Source organism: Neoarius graeffei, chromosome 20, assembly GCF_027579695.1.
Source record: "Neoarius graeffei isolate fNeoGra1 chromosome 20, fNeoGra1.pri, whole genome shotgun sequence".
NCBI lineage: Eukaryota > Metazoa > Chordata > Actinopteri > Siluriformes > Ariidae > Neoarius > Neoarius graeffei.
In genome coordinates, this window is record NC_083588.1 from 23,932,357 (window position 1) to 23,953,521 (window position 21,165).

Here is a 21,165-nt window from a genome sequence, read left to right on the forward strand (position 1 = left end):
TACGAGTGGTGTATTTCCTAGTAAAACACTTGTGTCTATATAATAAATATAGTTATCTTTATTTGTATTACGGGTCAGCACAGTGGTGTAGTGGTTAGCACTGTTGCCTCACAGCAAGAAGGTTCTGGGTTCAAGTCCTTCTGTGTGGAGTTTGCACGTTTTCCCCCATGTCTGTGTGGGTTTCCTCTGGGTGCTCCGGTTTCCCCCACAGTCCAAAGACATGCAGGTTAGGCTAATTGGTGGCTCTAAATTAACCGTAGGTGTGAATGTGAGTGTGAATGGTTTTGTCTCTGTGTCAGCCCTGTGATGACCTGGCGACTTGTCCAGGGTGTACCAGTGGTTACAGATAATGGATGGATATTTGTATTATCTAAAAGACATTTCATGTCTTTAAAGTAATGATGGATGTCGATTCTCTTAACTTTGTTGAACGGTTCTTAACATATTATGGATTACTGCATTTGTGGAATAGGGCTATTTACTGTATTTTTATTATTTGCTATTTACTGTTTGATCTCAAACGCGTTAAGAAGGCAAGAAATTGCACTAATTAACTCTTGACGAGGCATGCCTGTTAATTGAAAAGCATTCCAGGTGACTACCTCATGAAGCTGGTTAAGATAATGCCAATAGTGTACAAAGCGTCATCAAGAATAAAATCATAATGCTAAAATATGTATATGTGACAAGGTGACATGGAGAATCCAGTGGCTCTGGAAGGCATTGCGCTAATAAGGTTTGGGTCCACTTGAGTTAACTACGTTGACTTAATAGAGAGCACTCAACCATCATCATCAAAACGCATTATGTATGTATTTCTGTATATACATTATAATGCTCCTTTTCTACTTCTCTTAGATCAAGTGACTGATCTGGATTTCTCCCCATTTGATGACTATCTCTTGGCCACCTGCTCAGCTGATGAAATGGTAATGTGTGTGCTGCTTTCATTTTTTTTTTTCTTTTTATGAACTGAAATCACACGCATGCGCGTACACACAGCAAGCCCTCAGACTGGCACCATGAAGACAGAAATAAAACCAGAAACTAATAGCAAGGAAATAAAAACATTAAGCAATACAGTAACAGACATTCAGTATTTAGCATTCAACTTTTAATATGAACAAGGCAATAAGGACATCTAATTATAACTTGTGTAAGGTTATCTTAGTTTGTGAGGGCCAGCATTCCCTGATTATAATGAAGCTGAAACACGTTGAGCACAAACATCTGCATTATTTAAGTATCAATCAATTAATTTAAATTTTATTTGTATAGCTTTTACCAAGACATATCATTACAAAGCAGATTTACTGAAATCAGGATGTAGAATTGGATCCCAGTGAATTAGATCCAAGACAGTCGCTAGGGGAAAGTTTTTGAGACCAAGTCAATGGTATTCAGTTTAATTCATGAAGCAGAAAAACATATCTTTAGACATGGACAGTTTTTGGGAAGTCTTTAAAGTGTCCAGATAAGATTCTCCTCCGCCACAGCAGATGAGTCACAAGAGCATCAAGCTCCAAATGAAAAAGCAGGATGAAGAAGTACCATTGGGCAGGTCCAGAAGGTGAGAGGAGTAGAAGCAGTAAAAGTATGTCAGGATCTGACAGTGGTGGCACATCAGACAGCAGCGGTACACAGCTCAACAAAGAAAGAAAATAAATTATTCGGTACACTCTTGTCCTATAGTGTACATTGTGATCAGAGTGGAAGCAGCGACTCCGGCAGGTCTAAGTATGATGGCATATCTAAAAGGGGGAGCCAGTAGGTAACACAGGCATGAGGTGACCCAGGGACATAAAGCCTCCAACCAATTCACTGTCAACAAATCTGAATGATCATGGGAGAGAGGTGGACAATAGCATCAAAACATCCCAGTTTTACCTTTTAAATTATATTAAGAGCCTGCACGTTTTGATCTAAGCAGGCATGGCGAATCATAATAGACCAAACGTATGCTTAGGTACTATGGGGTAAGACCATTCATTCACCATTGGTTAAAGGTGCTGACTGCAAAGATGAATTCTGGGCAAAATATTCTATTTCTATTGGTGCTGGAGTTCTGAGATGTTTCGCTGCTGCATACACTGTGTATCCTATGTGTCACTGTTTTGCCAAGATAAAATGCGTCCCGCATTTTACAATTCCGGAGTTTGCCAAAGCAAGTGTGCAACAATATCACGTGACCATTATGGGGCGTGTTTGACCTACTTTTAACCAAAACAAGTCAGCTTGGGCAAACATGGTGGACTCTGCTCTCCCGCCAGCTAAAAGCCAGCAGAAAAGAAAAGGAAAGCCTGTCTAGTGAGTGCAAGTGCAAGATAGAGCAAGGTTAGATGGTGTTGTTTTTCTGGACAGATAGTGAAATCATTCTAGCTAGTGCTTAGCTAGCTTAGCCTTAGAATGCATGGGCTCAACTCCACAGTAGCGAGCATGGAGTTATATACCTAATGTTTTGATCTTACAGAGAAAGAAACGATAACACAAAAGCAGTAACAGAGAAAAGATATATTCGTCTTTTTGTTTCACAGATCTGTTTGTGAATGTTAACCATAGATTACATACCTGCAACTCAAAACTCTCCGAGGCCGATGCTGAGTCACAATGTTTTCCGCATGTCGCCATCTTAGTGTGATGCAGTTCCATAGTTACAGTGGTGCTTGAAAGTTTGTGAACCCTTTAGAATTTTCTATATTTCTGCATAAATATGACCTAAAACATCATCAGATTTTCACACAAGTCCTAAAAGTAGAGAAAGAGAACCCAGTTAAATAAATGAGACAAAAATATTATACTTGGTCATTTATTTATTGAGGAAAATGATCCAATATTACATATCTGTGAGTGGCAAAAGTATGTGAACCTTTGCTTTCAGTATCTGGTGTGGCCCCCTTGTGCAGCAATAACTGCAACTAAATGTTTCTGGTAACTGTTGATCAGTCCTGGACACCGGCTTGGAGGAATTTTAGCCCATTCCTCCATACAGAACAGCTTCAACTCTGGGATGTTGGTGGGTTTCCTCACATGAACTGCTCGCTTCAGGTCCTTCCACAACATTTCGATTGGATTAAAGTCAGGACTTTTACTTGGCCATTCCAAAACATTAAATTTATTCTTCTTTAACCATTCTTTCGTAGAACAACCTGTGTGCTTAGGGTTGTTGTCTTGCTGCATGACCCACCTTCTCTTGAAATTCAGTTCATGGACAGATGTCCTGACATTTTCCTTTAGAATTCGCTGGTATAATTCAGAATTCATTGTTCCATCAATGATGGCAAGCTGTCCTGGCCCAGATGCAGCAAAATAGGCCCAAACCACGATACTACCACCACCATGTTTCACAGATGGGATAAGGTTCTTATGCTGGAATGCAGTGTTTTTCTTTTCTCCAAACATGATGCTTCTCATTTAAACCAAAAAGTTCTATTTTGGTCTCATCCGTCCACAAAATATTTTTCCAATAGCCTTCTGGCTTGTCCACGTGATCTTTAGCAAACTGCAGACAAGCAGCAGTGTTCTTTTTAGAGAGCAGTGGCTTTCTCCTTACAACCCTGCCATGCACACCATTGTTGTTCGGTGTTATCCTGATGCTGGACTCATGAACATTAACATTAACCAATGTGAGAGAGGCCTTCAGTTGCTTAGAAGTTAGCCTGGGGTCCTTTATGACCTGGCCGACTATTACACGCCTTGCTCTTGGAGTGATCTTTGTTGGTTGACCACTCCTGGGGAGGGTAACAATGGTCTTGAATTTCCTCCATTTGTACACAATCTGTCTGACTGTGGATTGGTGTAGTCCAAACTCTTTAGAGATGGCTTTGTAACCTTTTCCAGCCTGATGAACATCAACAACACTTTTTCTGAGGTCCTCAGAAATCTCATCTCATCTCATCTCATTATCTCTAGCCGCTTTATCCTTCTACAGGGTCGCAGGCAAGCTGGAGCCTATCCCAGCTGACTACGGGCGAAAGGCAGGGTACACCCTGGACAAGTCGCCAGGTCATCACAGGGCTGACACATAGACACAGACAACCATTCACACTCACATTCACACCTACGGTCAATTTAGAGTCACCAGTTAACCTAACCTGCATGTCTTTGGACTGTGGGGGAAACCGGAGCACCCGGAGGAAACCCACGCGGACACGGGGAGAACATGCAAACTCCACACAGAAAGGCCCTCGCCGGCCCCGGGGCTCGAACCCAGGACCTTCTTGCTGTGAGGCGACAGCGCTAACCACTACACCACCGTGCCGCCCCGTCCTCAGAAATCTCCTTTGTATTGTATATGTGTATATATTCTGTAATGCGCAATCGATCATATCTATAGCATGTTAGATTGCGCACAATAAGTAATAAATTATTATTATTATCCTTTGTTCATGCCATGATACACTTCCACAAATGTGTGTTGTGAAGATCAGACTTTGATAGATCCCTGTTCTTTAAATAAAACAGGGTGCCCACTCACACCCGATTGTCATCCCATTGATTGAAAACACCTGACTCTAATTTCACCTTCAAATTAACTGCTAATCCTAGAGGTTCACATACTTTTGCCACTCACAGATATGTAATATTGGATCATTTTCCTCAATAAGTAAATGACCAAGTATAATATTTTTGTCTCATTTGTTTAACTGGGTTCTCTTTATCTATTTTTAGGACTTGTGTGAAAATCTGATGATGTTTTAGGTCATATTTATGCAGAAATATAGAAAATTTTAAAGGGTTCACAAACTTTCAAGCACCACTGTATGGTAATTGGTGAGAATTCTCACATGTAATGTGAGAATGGTGTCAATAATTACACCAAGTTCTTTTACAACTCCACATGCTATACAGCAGGGGTCTTCAATCCTATCCGCAAAGGGCCGGTGTAGCTGCAGGCTTTCATTACAGCCAAATTGGAGGCTCACTTGATTGTTGACTGGAGACGAGGGTGAAATGATTAAACAAGTGAAATCAGGTGTAGCTCCTGCTTGGTTGGAATGAAAGCCTGTAGCCACACTGGCCCTTTGTGGATAGGATTGAAGACCCCTGCTATACAGTAACTGAAAGGTCATCAAGAGTTACTGTATAACCTGAAAACATACTTCCTGTGGCCCTAGTAGAGAGTATTAGGTAATTTACTACTTTAACCAGTGCTGTCTAGTTGATGAACTATATTATTTTCTGGGAGCTTGGAGATAAAGTAAATATTTGACATTAATTTTTAGTTTCAGGCTTTTTATACACTGGTAGTTTGAAGAATTTGGGTATATAGACAGTGCTAAGGAAAGACGCTATTACTTTTAACATATGTTTGATATTCTGGTAGCATTTACTTAACAAAATGCATAGATATCAGATCTAATGGATTCAGGTTGTTGGATTGGGGAAAAGAACATTGATTGGTCATTTTGTTAGTAGAATAACTGAGACCTTAACCAAATGTAATCATTCACATTGACATTTTAATGTGATTTGATAGGCCAATATCAGTAGACCTGTTTTGTAAGAGTCTTGCTTGAAAGTGCGAGAGTGGCTCGATGTCAGTCCTTGGATTTGATCTTCTCATCACCAGCTGAGCTACCAGTGGCCTTTTAAAATGTATGAATTTTCATCAACATGCAGGAATTTAACCTATAACATAGGAGTTGCTAGAGATTCACTCAGTACGTTGAGCTATGGGAGGAAATGCAGCTATACTGAAGCATTTTTTTCTGAAACTGGTGAACCTCCAACTTGCTGGTATTTTACTTTCCTGACCGCAATCTGCAAAGTATGTTGTACACACTCTCCTTTTTGTTTTGTTTTTTTCCATAATTTTTCTTGTCATGACAAGTTGGTTTACAGACTCTCCGAGGCCTCACATACCATTGTACACACCTTTGAATTGAAAAATCTTTTAATGAATCAGAATCTGAACAGTTTAACACTACATTCAGATTTTTGTAAAGCATTTTTTGGACAATTTCTATGCTAAATGCAAAGACAATTTTTATCTTTACCAATAAAATTGCAGTGGTGCTATTGGACCACAACCTCATACCAGTATACGTACTGATGTACAGTGGTGCTTGAAAGTTTGTGAACCCTTTAGAATTTTCTATATTTCTGCATAAATATGACCTAAAACATCATCAGATTTTCACACAAGTCCTAAAAGTAGAGAAAGAGAACCCAGTTAAACAAATGAGACAAAAATATTATACTTGGTCATTTATTTATTGCGGAAAATGATCCAATATTACATATCCGTGGGCGGCATGGTGGTGTAGTGGTTAGCGCTGTCGCCTCACAGCAAGAAGGTCCGGGTTTGAGCCCTGTGGCCGACGAGGGCCTTTCTGTGCGGAGTTTGCGTGTTCTCCCTGTGTCCGCGTGGGTTTCCTCCGGGTGCTCCGGTTTCCCCCACAGTCCAAAGACATGCAGGTTAGGTTAACTGATGACTCTAAACTGACCGTAGGTGTGAAAATCTTGTGTGAAAATCTGATGATGTTTTAGGTCATATTTATGCAGAAATATAGAAAATTCTAAAGGGTTCACAAACTTTCAAGCACCACTGTATCCCTAGTCCTGAGGATATACAAACTTTTGCACTCAACAGTCTGTTTATTTCTTTACAGACTAACAGTATATTTGTAGGCAGTTCAGTTGCCATGTCGGATTAATAAGCCCCTTTTTTATTCACTTTGAGTTTATATAGTACACTTTGGCCAAAACTGAATGTTAGTTAGAAGAGATGTTCACTAACAGGAAAGAACAAGATAAATATACCAGCAGTTAAGAAAACATGAAGAGATCAGTAAATCAATAAGCCATTAACGTAAAAAGGATCTTTTCTCTTTCTCTCTCCCCTTGTCACTACAGGTAAAGGTATGGCGTGTGTGTGATCCAGGTCAGGAGCAGCCTGTAAGTGCTGATGCATCATTAAAGCCTGGTGAAGGAAGACTGGAGCTGCTGCTTTTCCATCCCACTGCTGCAGGCTTGCTGGCGGTTGGCTCAGGCAGGGGCATACAGGTCTGGGACACCAGCAGAGACAAAGCCCTGGCAGGTACTCACACACACACACACACACACACACACACACACACACACACACACACACACACACACACACACACTTATCTAGTCATAGCCTCAAAGCTCAGTAAGAGTTTATATGTTTCCATTCCTAAAAACTAGTCAAGTTTACAGTAGCACATGAGCATTGTGTCTCTGTCATCTCTGTTCTGGACTGTCTTGTTTCTGTTCTGTCTGTATGTTTAATTTGTCCTTGTTTTGATTGGCGTAGCCTCTGGTTGTTTCCAGGGCTGAATGTACAGTCCTCTGGGGTCTAAGCTGGAGCAGGTGAGGTAAAAGATTGAAGCCGAGTGGCTGTTTGATCCTGGCACCATAACGGCTGCCACTCACTGCTGCCACCTACTGGCCCTCCATCTCTCACCACAGTTTTTCTCTTTTGACACCATTCCTCATAACTTGTGCGGAACTCTTGCTTTGTTTTTGTCATGTGATGTCTCCTTAAAGACTTTGTTTTGATATTTAGTGATCAAAGTTGAGCACAAAGTTGAAGCGTCACTCAAGTGTTTGAGCAATTTACTGGTTTTGAGAGTGCTTGGGACTTGTGCTTGGCTGCACCCTCTCAACCTGGACCTTAATAACAAGACATGGCCTGCCATAGTATGTTTTTAACTCACCATCCATAACGCATTTGCCAGGCTGTGTTCACCATGCACCTTCATTCCTGCTGTTCCCTGTTTGTGTGTCTTTCTGATGTGTCCTGTGTGAAGTGTGTACACCTTTTATTTTTTAATTAGCTGCGACATCTATAACTGGCTTGGCTTTTCACATTCGCTGATGGTGGTTGGTCAACAAACACAATTTAGATGAGTTCTAGATTTTGATACATGATTTTTATGCCCAATGGAAACTTCTTTGATCTTGACATTGATGGCTACTGCTAGATCAAAGTCAACATACAATCTAAAATATTGAAACATCACAATTTTTTTTTAAACCACAACATTTGCTGAGGCAATACAATTTAATGGCAGTAATATCAGATGACCAGTTTGAAGTTGATTTTATTTTATTCATCTTAATACACAGTTTATTCACTGGTAGAAAGTGTACATATGAAGAAATATCTGGCACTAAAATATCCATTTTATGTCAGAAAACAGGGAGAAATGTTAAACTCTGGACTTGTTTGCGTTGGTTGACCATCATTAGTGTAAGTGAAAAATCATGTCAGGTTCAGTTTGTATTAACTACCATATTTCCTTTATTTGCTAAACCTGTGTGTGTGTGTGTGTGTGTGTGTGTGTGTGTGTGTGTGTGCACGCACGTGGTGTAGTTCTGGAGCAGCATAAAGAGCAGTTGCAAGGTCTGGCCTGGAAAGAGGACGGCTCCCTGTTGGCCTCCTCCTGCAAGGTGAGTCTCTGCCTTTGTAAGGATGAAGTCTAGAGGGTTGTGAATTTAACTTAACTAACCAATGTAACAGGAGAATCAAAATACCAGTACCAAAATGATAATACGACATACAGATTAACATCTACCGTTAATCACTCTGGGCCTAATTATTTTAGCGAGCAATTCTGAGCAGCAGCAATGACGTATAAAAGGCTTTAGCTGGGTGAAAACAAGCGTCCAATAAAAGGTAAGCATTCAGCAGGTTTATTATCAAAGATCCAAAGAAAGAAAGAAATGAACAGGAGAGAATATACATTTCAGCAAAGCTGGGTTGGATGTGATCGTACCTCGGGTTGCTGAAATAACCATGTTCTTTTTCATATCCTCGGAAATTTGAATACAAAATGAAACCTTAAAAAATAAAATAAAACTATAATAACGTAACTACAACCCCAATTCCAAAAAAGTTGGGACACTGTGTAAACTGTAAATCAAAACAAAAATGTGATAATTTGCAAATCATGGAAACCCTATATTTCTTTGAAAATAGTACAAAGACAGCAGATCACATGTTGGAACTGAGAAATTTTATTGTTTTTTGAAAAACGTGCTCATTTTGAATTTGATGTCAGCAACACATTTCAAAAAAGTTGGGACAGGGGCATGTCTACCACTGTGTTGCATCACCTCTACTTTTAACAACACTCTGTAAACATTTGGGAACTGAGGAGAGCAATTGCTGTAGTTTTGAAAGAGAAATGTTGTCCCATTTTTGCACGATACACAATTTCAGTTGTTCAACAGTTCAGGTCTCCTTTGTCATATTTTGAGCTTCATAATGCGCCAAATGTTTTAAATGGGAGACAGGTCTGGATTGCAGGCAGGCCAGTTTAGCACCCGGACTCTTACTACAGAACCATGCAGTTTTAATATGTGCAGAAAGCAGTTTGGCATTGTCTTACTGAAAGAAGGAAGGCCTTCCCTGAAAAATATTTTGTCTGGATGGCAGCATGTTGCTCTGAAACATGTATATATCATTCAGCATTCATGATGCCTTCCAAGATGTGCAAGCTACCCAATGTCACGTACATTAATGCACCCTCATACCATCATAGACACTGGCTTTTGAACTGTGCACTGATAACAAGCCGGATGGTCCCTCTCCTTTTTAGCCTGGAGGATGTGATGTCCAAGATTTCTAAAAAGAATTTCAGATTTCGATTTGTCAGACCTTGGGACAAATTTTCCACTTCACACCATCGTAAAAGAGCTCGGGCCCAGAGAAGGTAGCTGTGTTTCTGGATATTGTTTATATCTAGTTTTAACTTGCATTTGTGGATGCAGAAATGAACTGTTTTCACAGATGATGGTTTTCTGAAGTGTTCCTGAGACCATACAGTGATTTCCACTACAGACATGTGTCTGCTTTTAATGTAGTGTCGCCTAAGGGCCTGAAGATCACAGGCATCCAATGTCAGTTTTCAGCCTTGTCTCTTGCATACAGAGATTTCTCCAGATTCTCTGAATCTTTTAATGATATTATGTACATGTATGTATTATGATGATGTGATCCCCAAATTCTTTGCAATTTTACATTGAGGAACGTTATTCTTAAATTGTTGTACTGTTTGCCCAAGCAGTCTTTTACAGAGCGGTGAACCCCTCCCCATCTTTACTTCTGAGAGACTCCGCCTCTCTGGGATGCTCTTTTTATACCCAATCATTTTACTGACCTGTTGCCAATTAACCAAATTACTTTTTTTTAGCATTATACAACTTTTTCAGTCTTTTGTTGTCCCTGTCCCAAGTTTTCTGAAACGTGTTGTTGACATCAAATTCAAAATGAGCATATTTTTCAAAAAACAATAACATTTTTCAGTTTCAACATTTGATATGTTGTCTTTGTACTATTTTCAATGCAGTATAGGGTTTCCATGATTTGCAAATTATCACATTCTGATTTTACTGGTGTTTTACAGAGTGTCCCAACTTTTTTGGAATCGGGGTTGTATTATTACAGTTTCAATGGAGGGAAGGATGCTCCAAGAGGTTTGTGTAGAGTGAATATAGGCAGTTATGGATGTGTGCTTTTTAAGGCTATAAAGCTCTTTAAGGTCAAAATATCCCCCATATTCCAGTCTCATATGTGGCTAGTTATGTCAACTCCATTAATAGCTCGGTTTTGTAGAGGTCCGATTTAATTATAAAGCCATGAATTTAGCTGAGCCAAGTTTCCATCCTGAAATCCAAATCCTTATTTCATATAAAGAAAATGCTGAAAGCTTCAAGCACTGAAGACCAGACTAATAAGGTGAATAAAATAGTTTGGCATGTTTTAGTGTGGCAGCACGGTGGTGTAGTGGTTAGCACTGTGGCCTCACAGCAAGAAGGTTCTGGGTTCAAGCCCAACGGCCAACGGGGGCCTTTCTGTGTGGAGTTTGCTTGTTGTCTGCGTGGGTTTCCTCCGGGTGCTCCGGTTTCCCCCACAGTCCAAAGACATGCAGGTTAGGCTAATTGGTGGCTCGAAATTGACTGTAGGTGTGAATGGTTGTGTGTCAGCCCTGTGATGATCTGACGACTTGTCCAGGGTGTACCCCGCCTCTCGCCCATAGTCAGCTGGGATAGGCTCCAGCTTGCCTGCACAGGATAAATGGTTAAGGATAATGGATGGATGGATGGGATGTTTTAGTGTTTTAGATTTGAACCTCCAAAAATGTCCAGTGTGTCTATTGAACAAGCGTGCACATGTGCCTCATGTATGTAAATGTACTTATTACTCAAGTAAAGGAGAAATGAGCTGATTCAGACCCTCAGCTGATTCACACTTACAAATTAAACCCTGATACCTATGTCTTTATTATTATTTTTATCATTATTTATTATATGACTATGTATTATCATTGTTTATCTTGTTTGATGTGCAGGATACACCAAAGATACAATGTATAAATAAGGAAATGGGAGTTGAGGTTGTATACTCTTGATCAGATTTGAATGTATAGAAGTTTGAGTTTTAAGTTAATACAACATGAATGACACTGTGAATGGCACAGTGGTGTAGTGGTTAGCACTGTCGCCTCACAGCAGGAAGGGTCCAGGTCCGAACCTCATGGCCGACGGGGGCCTTTCTGTGTGGAGTTTGCATGTTCTCCCCATGTCTGTGTGGGTTTCCTCCGGGTGCTCCGGTTTCCGGTAAAAATGCCCAGCCACTGGGGTTGCTCAGGCCAGTGCACACTTAGTGCCGGTCCCAAACAGAGGGTTGCGTCAGCATCAGGAAGGGTATATTGATTGTATTGCCAATATATTGAACTTTTCATACTTTGTGAAACACTATTAGCTCAGAAAAGGCTGTCAGAACATCACAGAGGAAACAGAAAACAGGACAGAAGATGGTTTGTTGATGGAGTCAGTAATAATTAATATAATAATCAGTAATAAATTTTGCTTCAAAAGCTTGATGTTACTTTTCTATGTACTGTACACACACGAGTTGCAGTATCTAAAGTGCTATTGCACTGTATTCCCACTAGAGCTCACTAGAGCATTTGTTTTCCAGGCAACTCAAACTAGCCCTCTGGGCAGACGGCATCCTAAGCAAGTCAGTGTAGCAGTATGTAGATGAGACAGCTGCTTGTTCTGGTTCTGCACAGAGGAATGGAGAATCTTTGACACTTTATTCAGCTCTATTCAAAATGTGATACTTCGGAAATGACGGTGCAGTCATTTTTAAAGATCTGGAACGAAAATCATATTGAACTCTTTCTTTATCAGTTCCATGAAAGCATTGTATTATTTTAATTATAAAAGTAAAATACAGAAAGGCAGAAAATTGCCGAGATGTGTGAAGTTAAATGTAACTGCAGTAGTATTACAGTTAGACTCCCTATCTGTAGCATGCTGGATGAAATTTGCCCTGATTTCAGCCTCTGACTCTCTGCCCACGGCCCACAAAGCATCTGCTCTTAACTGCACTCTTAACTGGCCACATGCTTCAGAGGTTTAAAGGTTATCCTGTTTGCATATTTACTGGATTTCTGTGCAAAATTTTGAACTTTTTTTTTCCAGTGTTTTTTAAAGCCATTAGTGCAGAGTAAACAAGACATGTTGAAGAAGAAGCCTTTATTTGTCACATGCACACTCAAGCACAGTGAAATTTATCCTCTACATTTAACCCGTCTGAAGCAGTGAACACACGCGTGCACACACCACCAGAGCAGTGGGCAGCCATACTACAGCACCCGGGGAGCAGTTAGGTGTTAGGTACCTTGCTCAAGGGTACTTCAGCCCAAGGCTGCCCCATGCTAACCTAACCTTTTTGCGTGTTTGAAGACAATATACAAAAAAAGTTCTGTTGCAGTGTTATTTAAATGACCTCTTCCTGTGAAAGTAGGTGGATATTTGTCATACTAATTCATGAAAGTCACTAACTAAAGTAGTAACTCGAATTAAGTGATTTTTTTTTCCCCCCTTAGGCTACTATCACACTGTCTCGTATCTTGCCATGTAAGCAGCGTGTGGGTCAAACGCCAAGAAACGAGGCGCATTTTGTCCAAAATTAAAGTCCTGTGACATGTGCGGCGTTTCTGTGGTGTATCTGGGGTTTGTATGGGGTTCAAGGGACATAAAGTTATGGCGTACTGAGGCATATGCTGCCTTCATTGTCATTTGTCACAGTCAAGAAAGCATCATGGAAGCGAAGAATTCAGGACCCAAGAAGGGCAAGAGAAGAGGGAAGACATCAGCCACATCCACCCAGCCAGCCCCGGAGCCACCTTCATCAGACACGTCAACTAAAGCGTTCGCACGGTGTAATAGGTGTTTGAGCAATGTTCCCGCTGCGTTACTGCTGCGTAGCTTTCGTTTTTATGGCGTATGTGTAACGTATCAAAGCTGCTACGTATGTGCTATGGATTTTTAAGTGCAGACTTAAAATTATGCTGCTCCCTGGCATACAAGGTGTTACGCATCCTAGAGTATTAGCTACGTAAGCTGGCGATGCTGTGACATTCCTTTCTTACTGCCACGTATCCTGATATGCCGTACATATGCAAGGCTGAAACGCCAATGTGTGAACCAAGCATTAATTATCATCAAAGACGGCGGCACGGTGGTGTATCACAGCAAGAAGGTTCTGGGTTCGAGCCCAACAGCTGATGGGGGCCTTTCTATGTGGAGTTTGCATGTTCTCCCCGTGTCTGAGTGGGTTTCCTCTGGGTGCTCTGGTTTCCCCCACAGTCCAAAGACATGCAGGTTAGGTTAATTGGTGGCTCTAAATTAACCGTAGGTGTGAATGTGAGTGTGAATGGTTGTTTGTCTTTGTGTCAGCCCTGTGATGACCAGGCGACTTGCCCAGGGTGTACCCCGCCTCTCGCCCATAGTCAGCTGGGATAGGCTCCAGCTCGCCTGCGACCCTGCACAGGATAAGCGGCTACAGATAATGGATGGATCAAAGGCTATAATAATAAGACACCTGGCTTGTAAGTGATACAGTGAACAGTTTATAACTTCAACAAAATAGACTTCATGTTAAAATTAGAATGAATTTCCTGGTTACACAGTTGTACTTTGACTATATAGGACACAGTTATAGAAGCAAGTTATTTGTAATCATGCTGTCTGTTATCACCCAAATGAGGATGGGTTCCCTTTTGATGTTCCTTCCTCATGTCATCTGAGGGAGTTTTTCCTTGCCACCATCGCCTCAGGCTTGCTCATCAGAGATAAATGTATTAGTTCTTATGTTTAAAATTTGCATTTTACAATAACATTTCAAGAGAGTTGTAAATACACTAAGCATGCACAAGCTAAGTTAACCAAGGCAAATAAATGTTTGTATGGAATCAAGTCACTCAGAAAGGAAGGTTTTTCTCAGGTAGAGGCAGATCGACTTTTTAATACTTTAGTTTTACCTAATTTTTTGTATGGACTCTTTATTTATGGCGCTTCTGACTCGGATCTTATACAAATTCAGAATTTTTTAGACAGATGTTATAAAAGGAAATATAGCTCAGGCAAAGAAAATATTTGTAATCTCTTGGAGAAAGCTGATGTTAATATTTTTAAGAAATGAAATTTAAACTCGTCCCAGCTGTTTTACTGAAAAGGAAAGAAACATCATATAACCTAAGGAAAAACAGTCGCTATCACCCTCAAATAAATTTCAGTAGATTTAAGAATTCTTATGTAAATGAACTCATTTTTAAGCATAAATTGTAAAGATTTTTTTCATGCTTTGTCTGTTTTAATGTTTTTAGCTGTTTAATGTTTGTAACTTAAGATACAGTCAAGCTGGAAGGTCTGCACACCCTTTTCACCTTCTCCACGTTTTATTACGTTACAGACTTATTCTATAATAGATTGAGTTCATTTTTTGTCACAAAAATCTACACAAAATAGCCCATAATGACAAAGTGAAAGCAGGTTTTTAGACATTTGTGCTAATTTATTAAAAATCAAAATGTAAAATATCATATGTACACAAGTATGCACACCCTTTGATATGACACCCAAAAGTGAGCTGAGGTGCATTTTGTTTCCACTGATACTACTTAAGATGTTTCTACAACTTAATTGGAGTCCACCTGTGGTAAATCCAATTGATTGGACATGATTGGGGATTGCCGATACCTGCCTATATAAGGTCCCACAGTTGACAGTGCATATCTGAACAAACTCCAAGCCATGGGGTCAAAGGAATTATCTGCAGACCTCAGAAACAGGATTTTGTCAACGTATAGATCTGGAGAAGGGTACAGAAAAATTGCTGCAGCTTTACAGGTCCCAAAGAGCACAGTGGCCACCTTCATTCGTAAATGGAAGAAGTTTGGAACCACCAAGAATCTTCCTAGACTTGGTCGCCCGGCCAAACTGAGCAATTGGGGAAGATGGGCCTTGGCCAGGGAGGTGAGCAGGAACCTGAGGGTCACTCTGACAGAGCTCAAGTGTATCCTTGTGGAGATGGGAGAATCTTTCAGAAGATCAATCATCCAGGCAGCACTCCACAAATCAGGCCTTTATGGTAGAGTGGCCAGACGGAAGCCACTCCTTAGTAAAAGGCACATGACAGCCCACTTGGAGTTTGCCAAAAGGCACCTAGAGGACTCTCAAACCATGAGAAACAAGATTCTCTGGTCTGATGAAACCAAAATTGAACTTTTTGGCCTGAATACCAAGCATCACATCTGGAGGAAACCAGGCATCGCTCATCACCTGGCTAATGCCATCCCTACAGTAAAGCATGGCGGTGGCAGCATGATGATGTGGGGATGTTTTTCAGCAGTGGGAATAGGGCAACTAGTCCTGATAGAGGGAAAGATGAATGCAGCTAAGTACACCAAGATCCTTGAAGAAAACCTGCTCCAGAGCACAGACCTGAATTCAATTGAACATCTGTAGAAGGAGCTGAAAATGGCTGTGTACCTGACGGAGCTTGCAAGGATATGCCAAGAGGAATGGGCAAAAGTGTCCAGAAACAAGTGTGCCAAGCTCGTAGCTTCTTTCCCAAGACACCTTGAAGCTGTAATTGCTGCCAAAGATGCATCAACCAAGTATTACGCTAAGGGTGTGTACAGATAAATAACCTATTTTTGTCAGTTAAATAAAATTTTATATTTTCTAAAAACCTGTTTTCACTTCATAATTATTGGCGATTGTGTGTAGATGTTTGAGGCAAAAAAAAAGAACTCAATCTATTGTAGAATAAGACTGTAACGTAATAAAACATTGAGAAGGTGAAAGGGGTGTGCAGACTTTCCAGCTTGACTGTATGTCTTGATCTTAAGAAATAAAGATTTTTTTTTTCCGTAAAGCTGCTTTGCAGCAGTGTCTATTCTTACAATAGCTATACAGATAAATTGACTTGACTTGTAAGGTTAATGGTGACTTTAATTAACACTGCTGCTACTTAATGAGCATGATAAAAGTCTTGAGCTTGCAGCTTGTCTCCCCTTTGCCCCGTTGTCCTGCCTGTGCCCGATCCCACATGTCACCTTCGCCATACCACTTGTGGAGAATTCTCTTTAATCAGAACTTCACCTCATCTCGTTTGTTGACAAGCCATGGAATTATGACCTCTTTTAATGTAGAAGAAAAAATACAGTCGCAGCTTTCACCTGGTCCAGTCAGTGATTTATGCTGTCACTCATGAAGCACTGTGACCCACGCATACAGCAGGCTTACTTCAATTCCGCCATTTTCTCAGAAAGTCATAAGGAAATAATAAATGAACTTTTCCATAAGGCTGTTAATACAAGTAAAGCAGAGAGAGTAAATGGATGGAGGAGTTTTGGGGTAAAGGTGGAATTTTCAGAACGGTTATTTGGCGAAAGATAGAACTTTTTTTTGTCAGAAAATGCACTTTGCTCTTGTCTCAACCCTGGTATTGTAAGTACCATAAATTTACATGCACAGAACTACACTGGCTAATAAACAGCTAGTGTAGAATTCCTTCCCTTAAAGTCTGATGTCCTGCAACTGTCAGACATTTTATCAGTGTTTGTAAAGGAAGGCTGAAATGAAAATGTGTAAAATTCCTTTCATAGGCTATTTTTTTTCCAACTGAAAAGTACTGGAATATGCAGAGTCTTGCTGTTTGCTAAATCAAATGTGAAAGTAATTTTTTTTAAAAAAGGGTACTTAAAGCGCACTGCGAAATTTACAGTATCCCATTGACAAGACTTACTTTAATTAATATTTACATTTATAATATAACATTTGTTTACATTAACATTTATTCTACATTTACATTTTCTAGCTATATATCTTTTAGTATAAATACACAGGTGATTATGGGACATCACGTGCGCTGATTGGTTGAGAAACTCAGATTATTTCTTGATAATCACCTCGAGTGACTCGGCAAAATGGCAGTTAATCACTTTGTCACTGTAAGCTAGGAAGAATTACAAATTATGAAAGAAAATGCTGTTCCTAAAAGCATTAAAGATGCTATGAAGTTTGGTCTAAAACTATTCAAAGGTAAGGTGGAATTGTAATTTCTTTTATCAATTTCAAAACAAAGTATTTTATGCGAGTCAGCATAGATAAGTGACAAAACCCTGTGCACGTTACATTTGCATGCCGCTTTTGAAGTTTGAAAATAAATTATTTAAAAAAAAATACAATTAAAAAAATGTAAATGATCACCTGTGTGTTTATACTTAAACAATTACCCGTCTCAGGCTCGGTGAATATCGGTGAATAATAACCAAGACGAAGTCAAGGTTATTATTCACTGATATTCACTTCTCCTTCAATGTATAATCATTAACTAATTTCTAACAGAATTAAAAAACAAAAAGAAATTTAAAACAAAATCACTTCATCAGTAGCTTCTCCAAGTAGTAGTTAGCTAACTTTGTATTAGAACACTGTCAGAAGAGGCTTTGCATTTATCTAACTACATCAGTGTTCGTTCACCTGCTAGGTGTTGTCTTGGATTACAGTGTAGGTGGATGCTGTAGTGAGTAGAGCATTATTGGTCAGAGCATCTGTGGGTTTTTTTTTTTAAAATGAAAGTTCGTTATAAACTGAAAGTTAGTTTATAATTATGTAATTTATTTCGCTGTTGCCAGGTTTATGGGTTACTTGTGTAACATTGGGTAACATTAGATAGCTAACTAGAGGCTACCATGTTTCTGGTACAGCTTTGTGTGTTTCCCTGATTTTAAACTTGTTATACTTGACCTGTTTTGCTAATGGCTAGAGAAGCAGCTTTGGGACCAAAAGGTTGCTAGTTCGATTCCCTAGACCAGCAGGAATGGCTAAAGTGCCCTTGAGCAAGGCACCTAATCCCCAGCTGCTCCCCAGGCTGCTCTGGGTATGTTGTACATCGCTCTGGATAAGAGCGTCTGCTAAATGCCTGTACTGTAATATAATGCATACTTGCCAACCCCCAGAGAATGAAAAGCGGTAGATCAGATTGGCGACGCAGTCACGTCCTTCTAGGGGGGTTGGGAGGCCTGCCCCCTGAGAAAATGGGGGGAAAACAAGGGTTTAAAATGGTGCGTTCGCCTGCATTCTGAGTGCCATATTTTGAAGAAAATTTATCTGGAAATCGGACTGACATACTTTACGAAATACATCTTGCCTCGATGCTTTGATGCTGGATCATTCGATGACCAAATCACCTTGAACTTGTTTGGTTTTTACAAATACTGGCGCAATTTATTGTAACGTGACCTCATTGCCGATTGGCTAGAATTATAACAAGAACCAATGGAATGGTGTGATAGAGCGATACAATTTAGATTCGACGTCATTTATCATGTTTTTCCATTGGCTCTTGGCTTTACTTAACGACTGTTTGACGCTATATGCTTGTATCCCCTGTACCGAAAATAGCTGAAGCGAGATCAGAAGATAGAATCCAACAGTGTTCACTGATTATTTTGTAATGCGGTCGTTTTTAGAACCGAAAGCGGGAGGTGGTATTCACCTGTTATAATCAGTAGACTACTGTGTGAATCGGTAGAGTTGACAAGTATGTATAATGTTTTATTGCATAATTAAAATATAGCCACAGCAGCTTTACAGTGGTTAGAGTAAGGTACTTTTGATACAGTGAAAATTGCCAGTACTGTAAATATTTACCTAGAATACCATGCAGCCAAGGGCGGCACGGTGGTGTAGTGGTTAGCGCTGTCGCCTCACAGCAAGAAGGTCCGGGTTCGAGCCCCGTGGCCGGCGAGGGCCTTTCTGTGTGGAGTTTGCATGTTCTCCCCGTGTCTGCGTGGGTTTCCTCCGGGTGCTCCGGTTTCCCCCACAGTCCAAAGACATGCAGGTTAGGTTAACTGGTGACTCTAAATTGACCGTAGGTGTGAATGTGAGTGTGAATGGTTGTCTGTGTCTATGTGTCAGCCCTGTGATGACCTGGCGACTTGCCCAGGGTGTACCCCGCCTTTCGCCCATAGTCAGCTGGGATAGGCTCCAGCTTGCCTGCGACCCTGTAGAATAGGATAAAGCGGCTAGAGATAATGAGATGAGATGAGATGAGACCATGCAGCCAAAATATCATACTGTGTGGTACTGTAGAATCTAAAGTTTAGGTTAAGAATAAAGTTCTGCATTAATGATGATTAATTTTGGAAAAGAATGCAACTAAAACACCTAAAGAGTTTGGATACATTCACACCCATCCACCTGCTGTTTTATGCAGTTATCTAATCAGCCGATCCCTGGACAGCAGCATAATGCATAAAATCATGCAGATACAAATCAAAAGCTTCAGTTAATGTTCACTTCAAACATCAGAATGGGAAAAATTGTGATTTCAAAGTGTGACTTTCACTGTGGTATGGGTGTTAGTTTGAGCCAGACGGACTGGTTTGAGTATTTAAGAAACTGCTGATCTGCTGGGGTTTTCACACACAACAGTCTCTAGAGTTTACACAGAGTGGTGCGAAAAACAAAACAAAAAAAAAACACTGAGTGAGTGACACTTCTGTGGATGGAAGCAAACGCCTTGTTGATGAGAGAGGTCAGAGGAAAATGGCCAGATTGGTTCAAGCTGCCAGGAAGGCTATAATAACTCTTTACAACTGTGGTGAGTAGAAAAGCATCTCAGCATGCAACAGCAGAAGACCACATTGGGTTTCACGCCTGCCAGCCAAGAACAGGAACCTTAGAATCAATAACAAGTTCTTACAGCCTTTCAATTTCATAAAATCAGTGAAATTTAGTTCCCTCTGAAATTTGGTCATCGTGACGTATGTTTATTTCTGCAATATCTCAAAAAAACAAAGCAAAACAAAAAAAACCCAGCCAATTCTGTGCCTGGGAAGTTATTTAATTTGAGGGGATTCCTTAGCAAATAATGTGCATGAAATCGCTCACTTCATGCAGTCAAGCAGGCAGAGGAAGTCCGTGTGCACATGCACAGGTTTACCCTCTTCTTCTTCTTCTTCTTCTTTTGGGTTTTACGGCAGCTGGCATCCAGTGTTACATTACTGCCATCTATAGGTTTACCTTGACCGTGCACTGACAGTTACATCATTCTGTCGCTAAATGAACAGCTGATCACACCGAGGTGCTTGCTGACCGCCAATATTTATGAGTTTGGTCCTGTGTTTCCTTTCCTTCGCAACGTCTTTTCTTCTCGCTTTCCGTTACTGTAGTCGGTCTTTCACGTTTCATTCGTGTCCTCCATTTTCCTCTCCTGTATCAAATTTGTATCCCACAATGCCTTGCATGAACAGGGAAAGCCCACCACGTGATGCATGACATAGTATCTTGAATTGCATCATATTGAAGCAGGAAAAAATAGCGAAGAATTTAGGGCCACGCGGCCCTAAATTCATAAATTGTTCATTTTAAAAAGAACTAATAAAATTGGAAGTCTGTGATTCGAAGTCCGTCGTTTTCGGTCCACTAAACAAAAATAATTGGATGTCAGGGAAAATTCTTTTTATGACCTAAACTTGAAAAATCTGAAAGGCAGTCTACCTTTAAAGTGACTGGTGTGTGTAATATTGCTTTAGCTTAAGAATTATGATTTTATTGTTAGTATTTTGCACAATTTGAAAAATGTCCTAAAAAAGTGCTCAGCAAAAATTTTCATCTACACATTCTCGGGTTTTTTAAATTTTTATTTAAAAAAATTTTAAGTGATACTGGATAATTTATTACCGTAATTATTATTTGATTAAAACACCAGTTTCATTAGTTTTTCATGAAATTTTTAATGCAGATGTTCAGTTAGAACTTGCAAATACACAGCTTTCCATAGCCAAATATAAAACTGTCTTGAAACCTCTGCATACCAGCTCGCCT

The 21,165-nt window shown here is 40.1% G+C and overlaps 1 protein-coding gene across 2 annotated transcripts in view; it reads left to right on the forward strand.

Moving 5' to 3' along the window:
* The window catches only part of coro7 (coronin 7), a 359,304-nt gene that overhangs the window by 35,874 nt on the left and 302,265 nt on the right, over window positions 1-21,165 (forward strand). For both annotated transcript variants that reach the window (XM_060901419.1, XM_060901417.1), the window contains exons 4-6: window positions 859-929; window positions 6,856-7,039; window positions 8,342-8,418. In XM_060901419.1, the coding sequence (XP_060757402.1) occupies window positions 859-929; window positions 6,856-7,039; window positions 8,342-8,418 (332 nt within the window). The remainder of the gene's footprint in view (window positions 1-858; window positions 930-6,855; window positions 7,040-8,341; window positions 8,419-21,165) is intronic.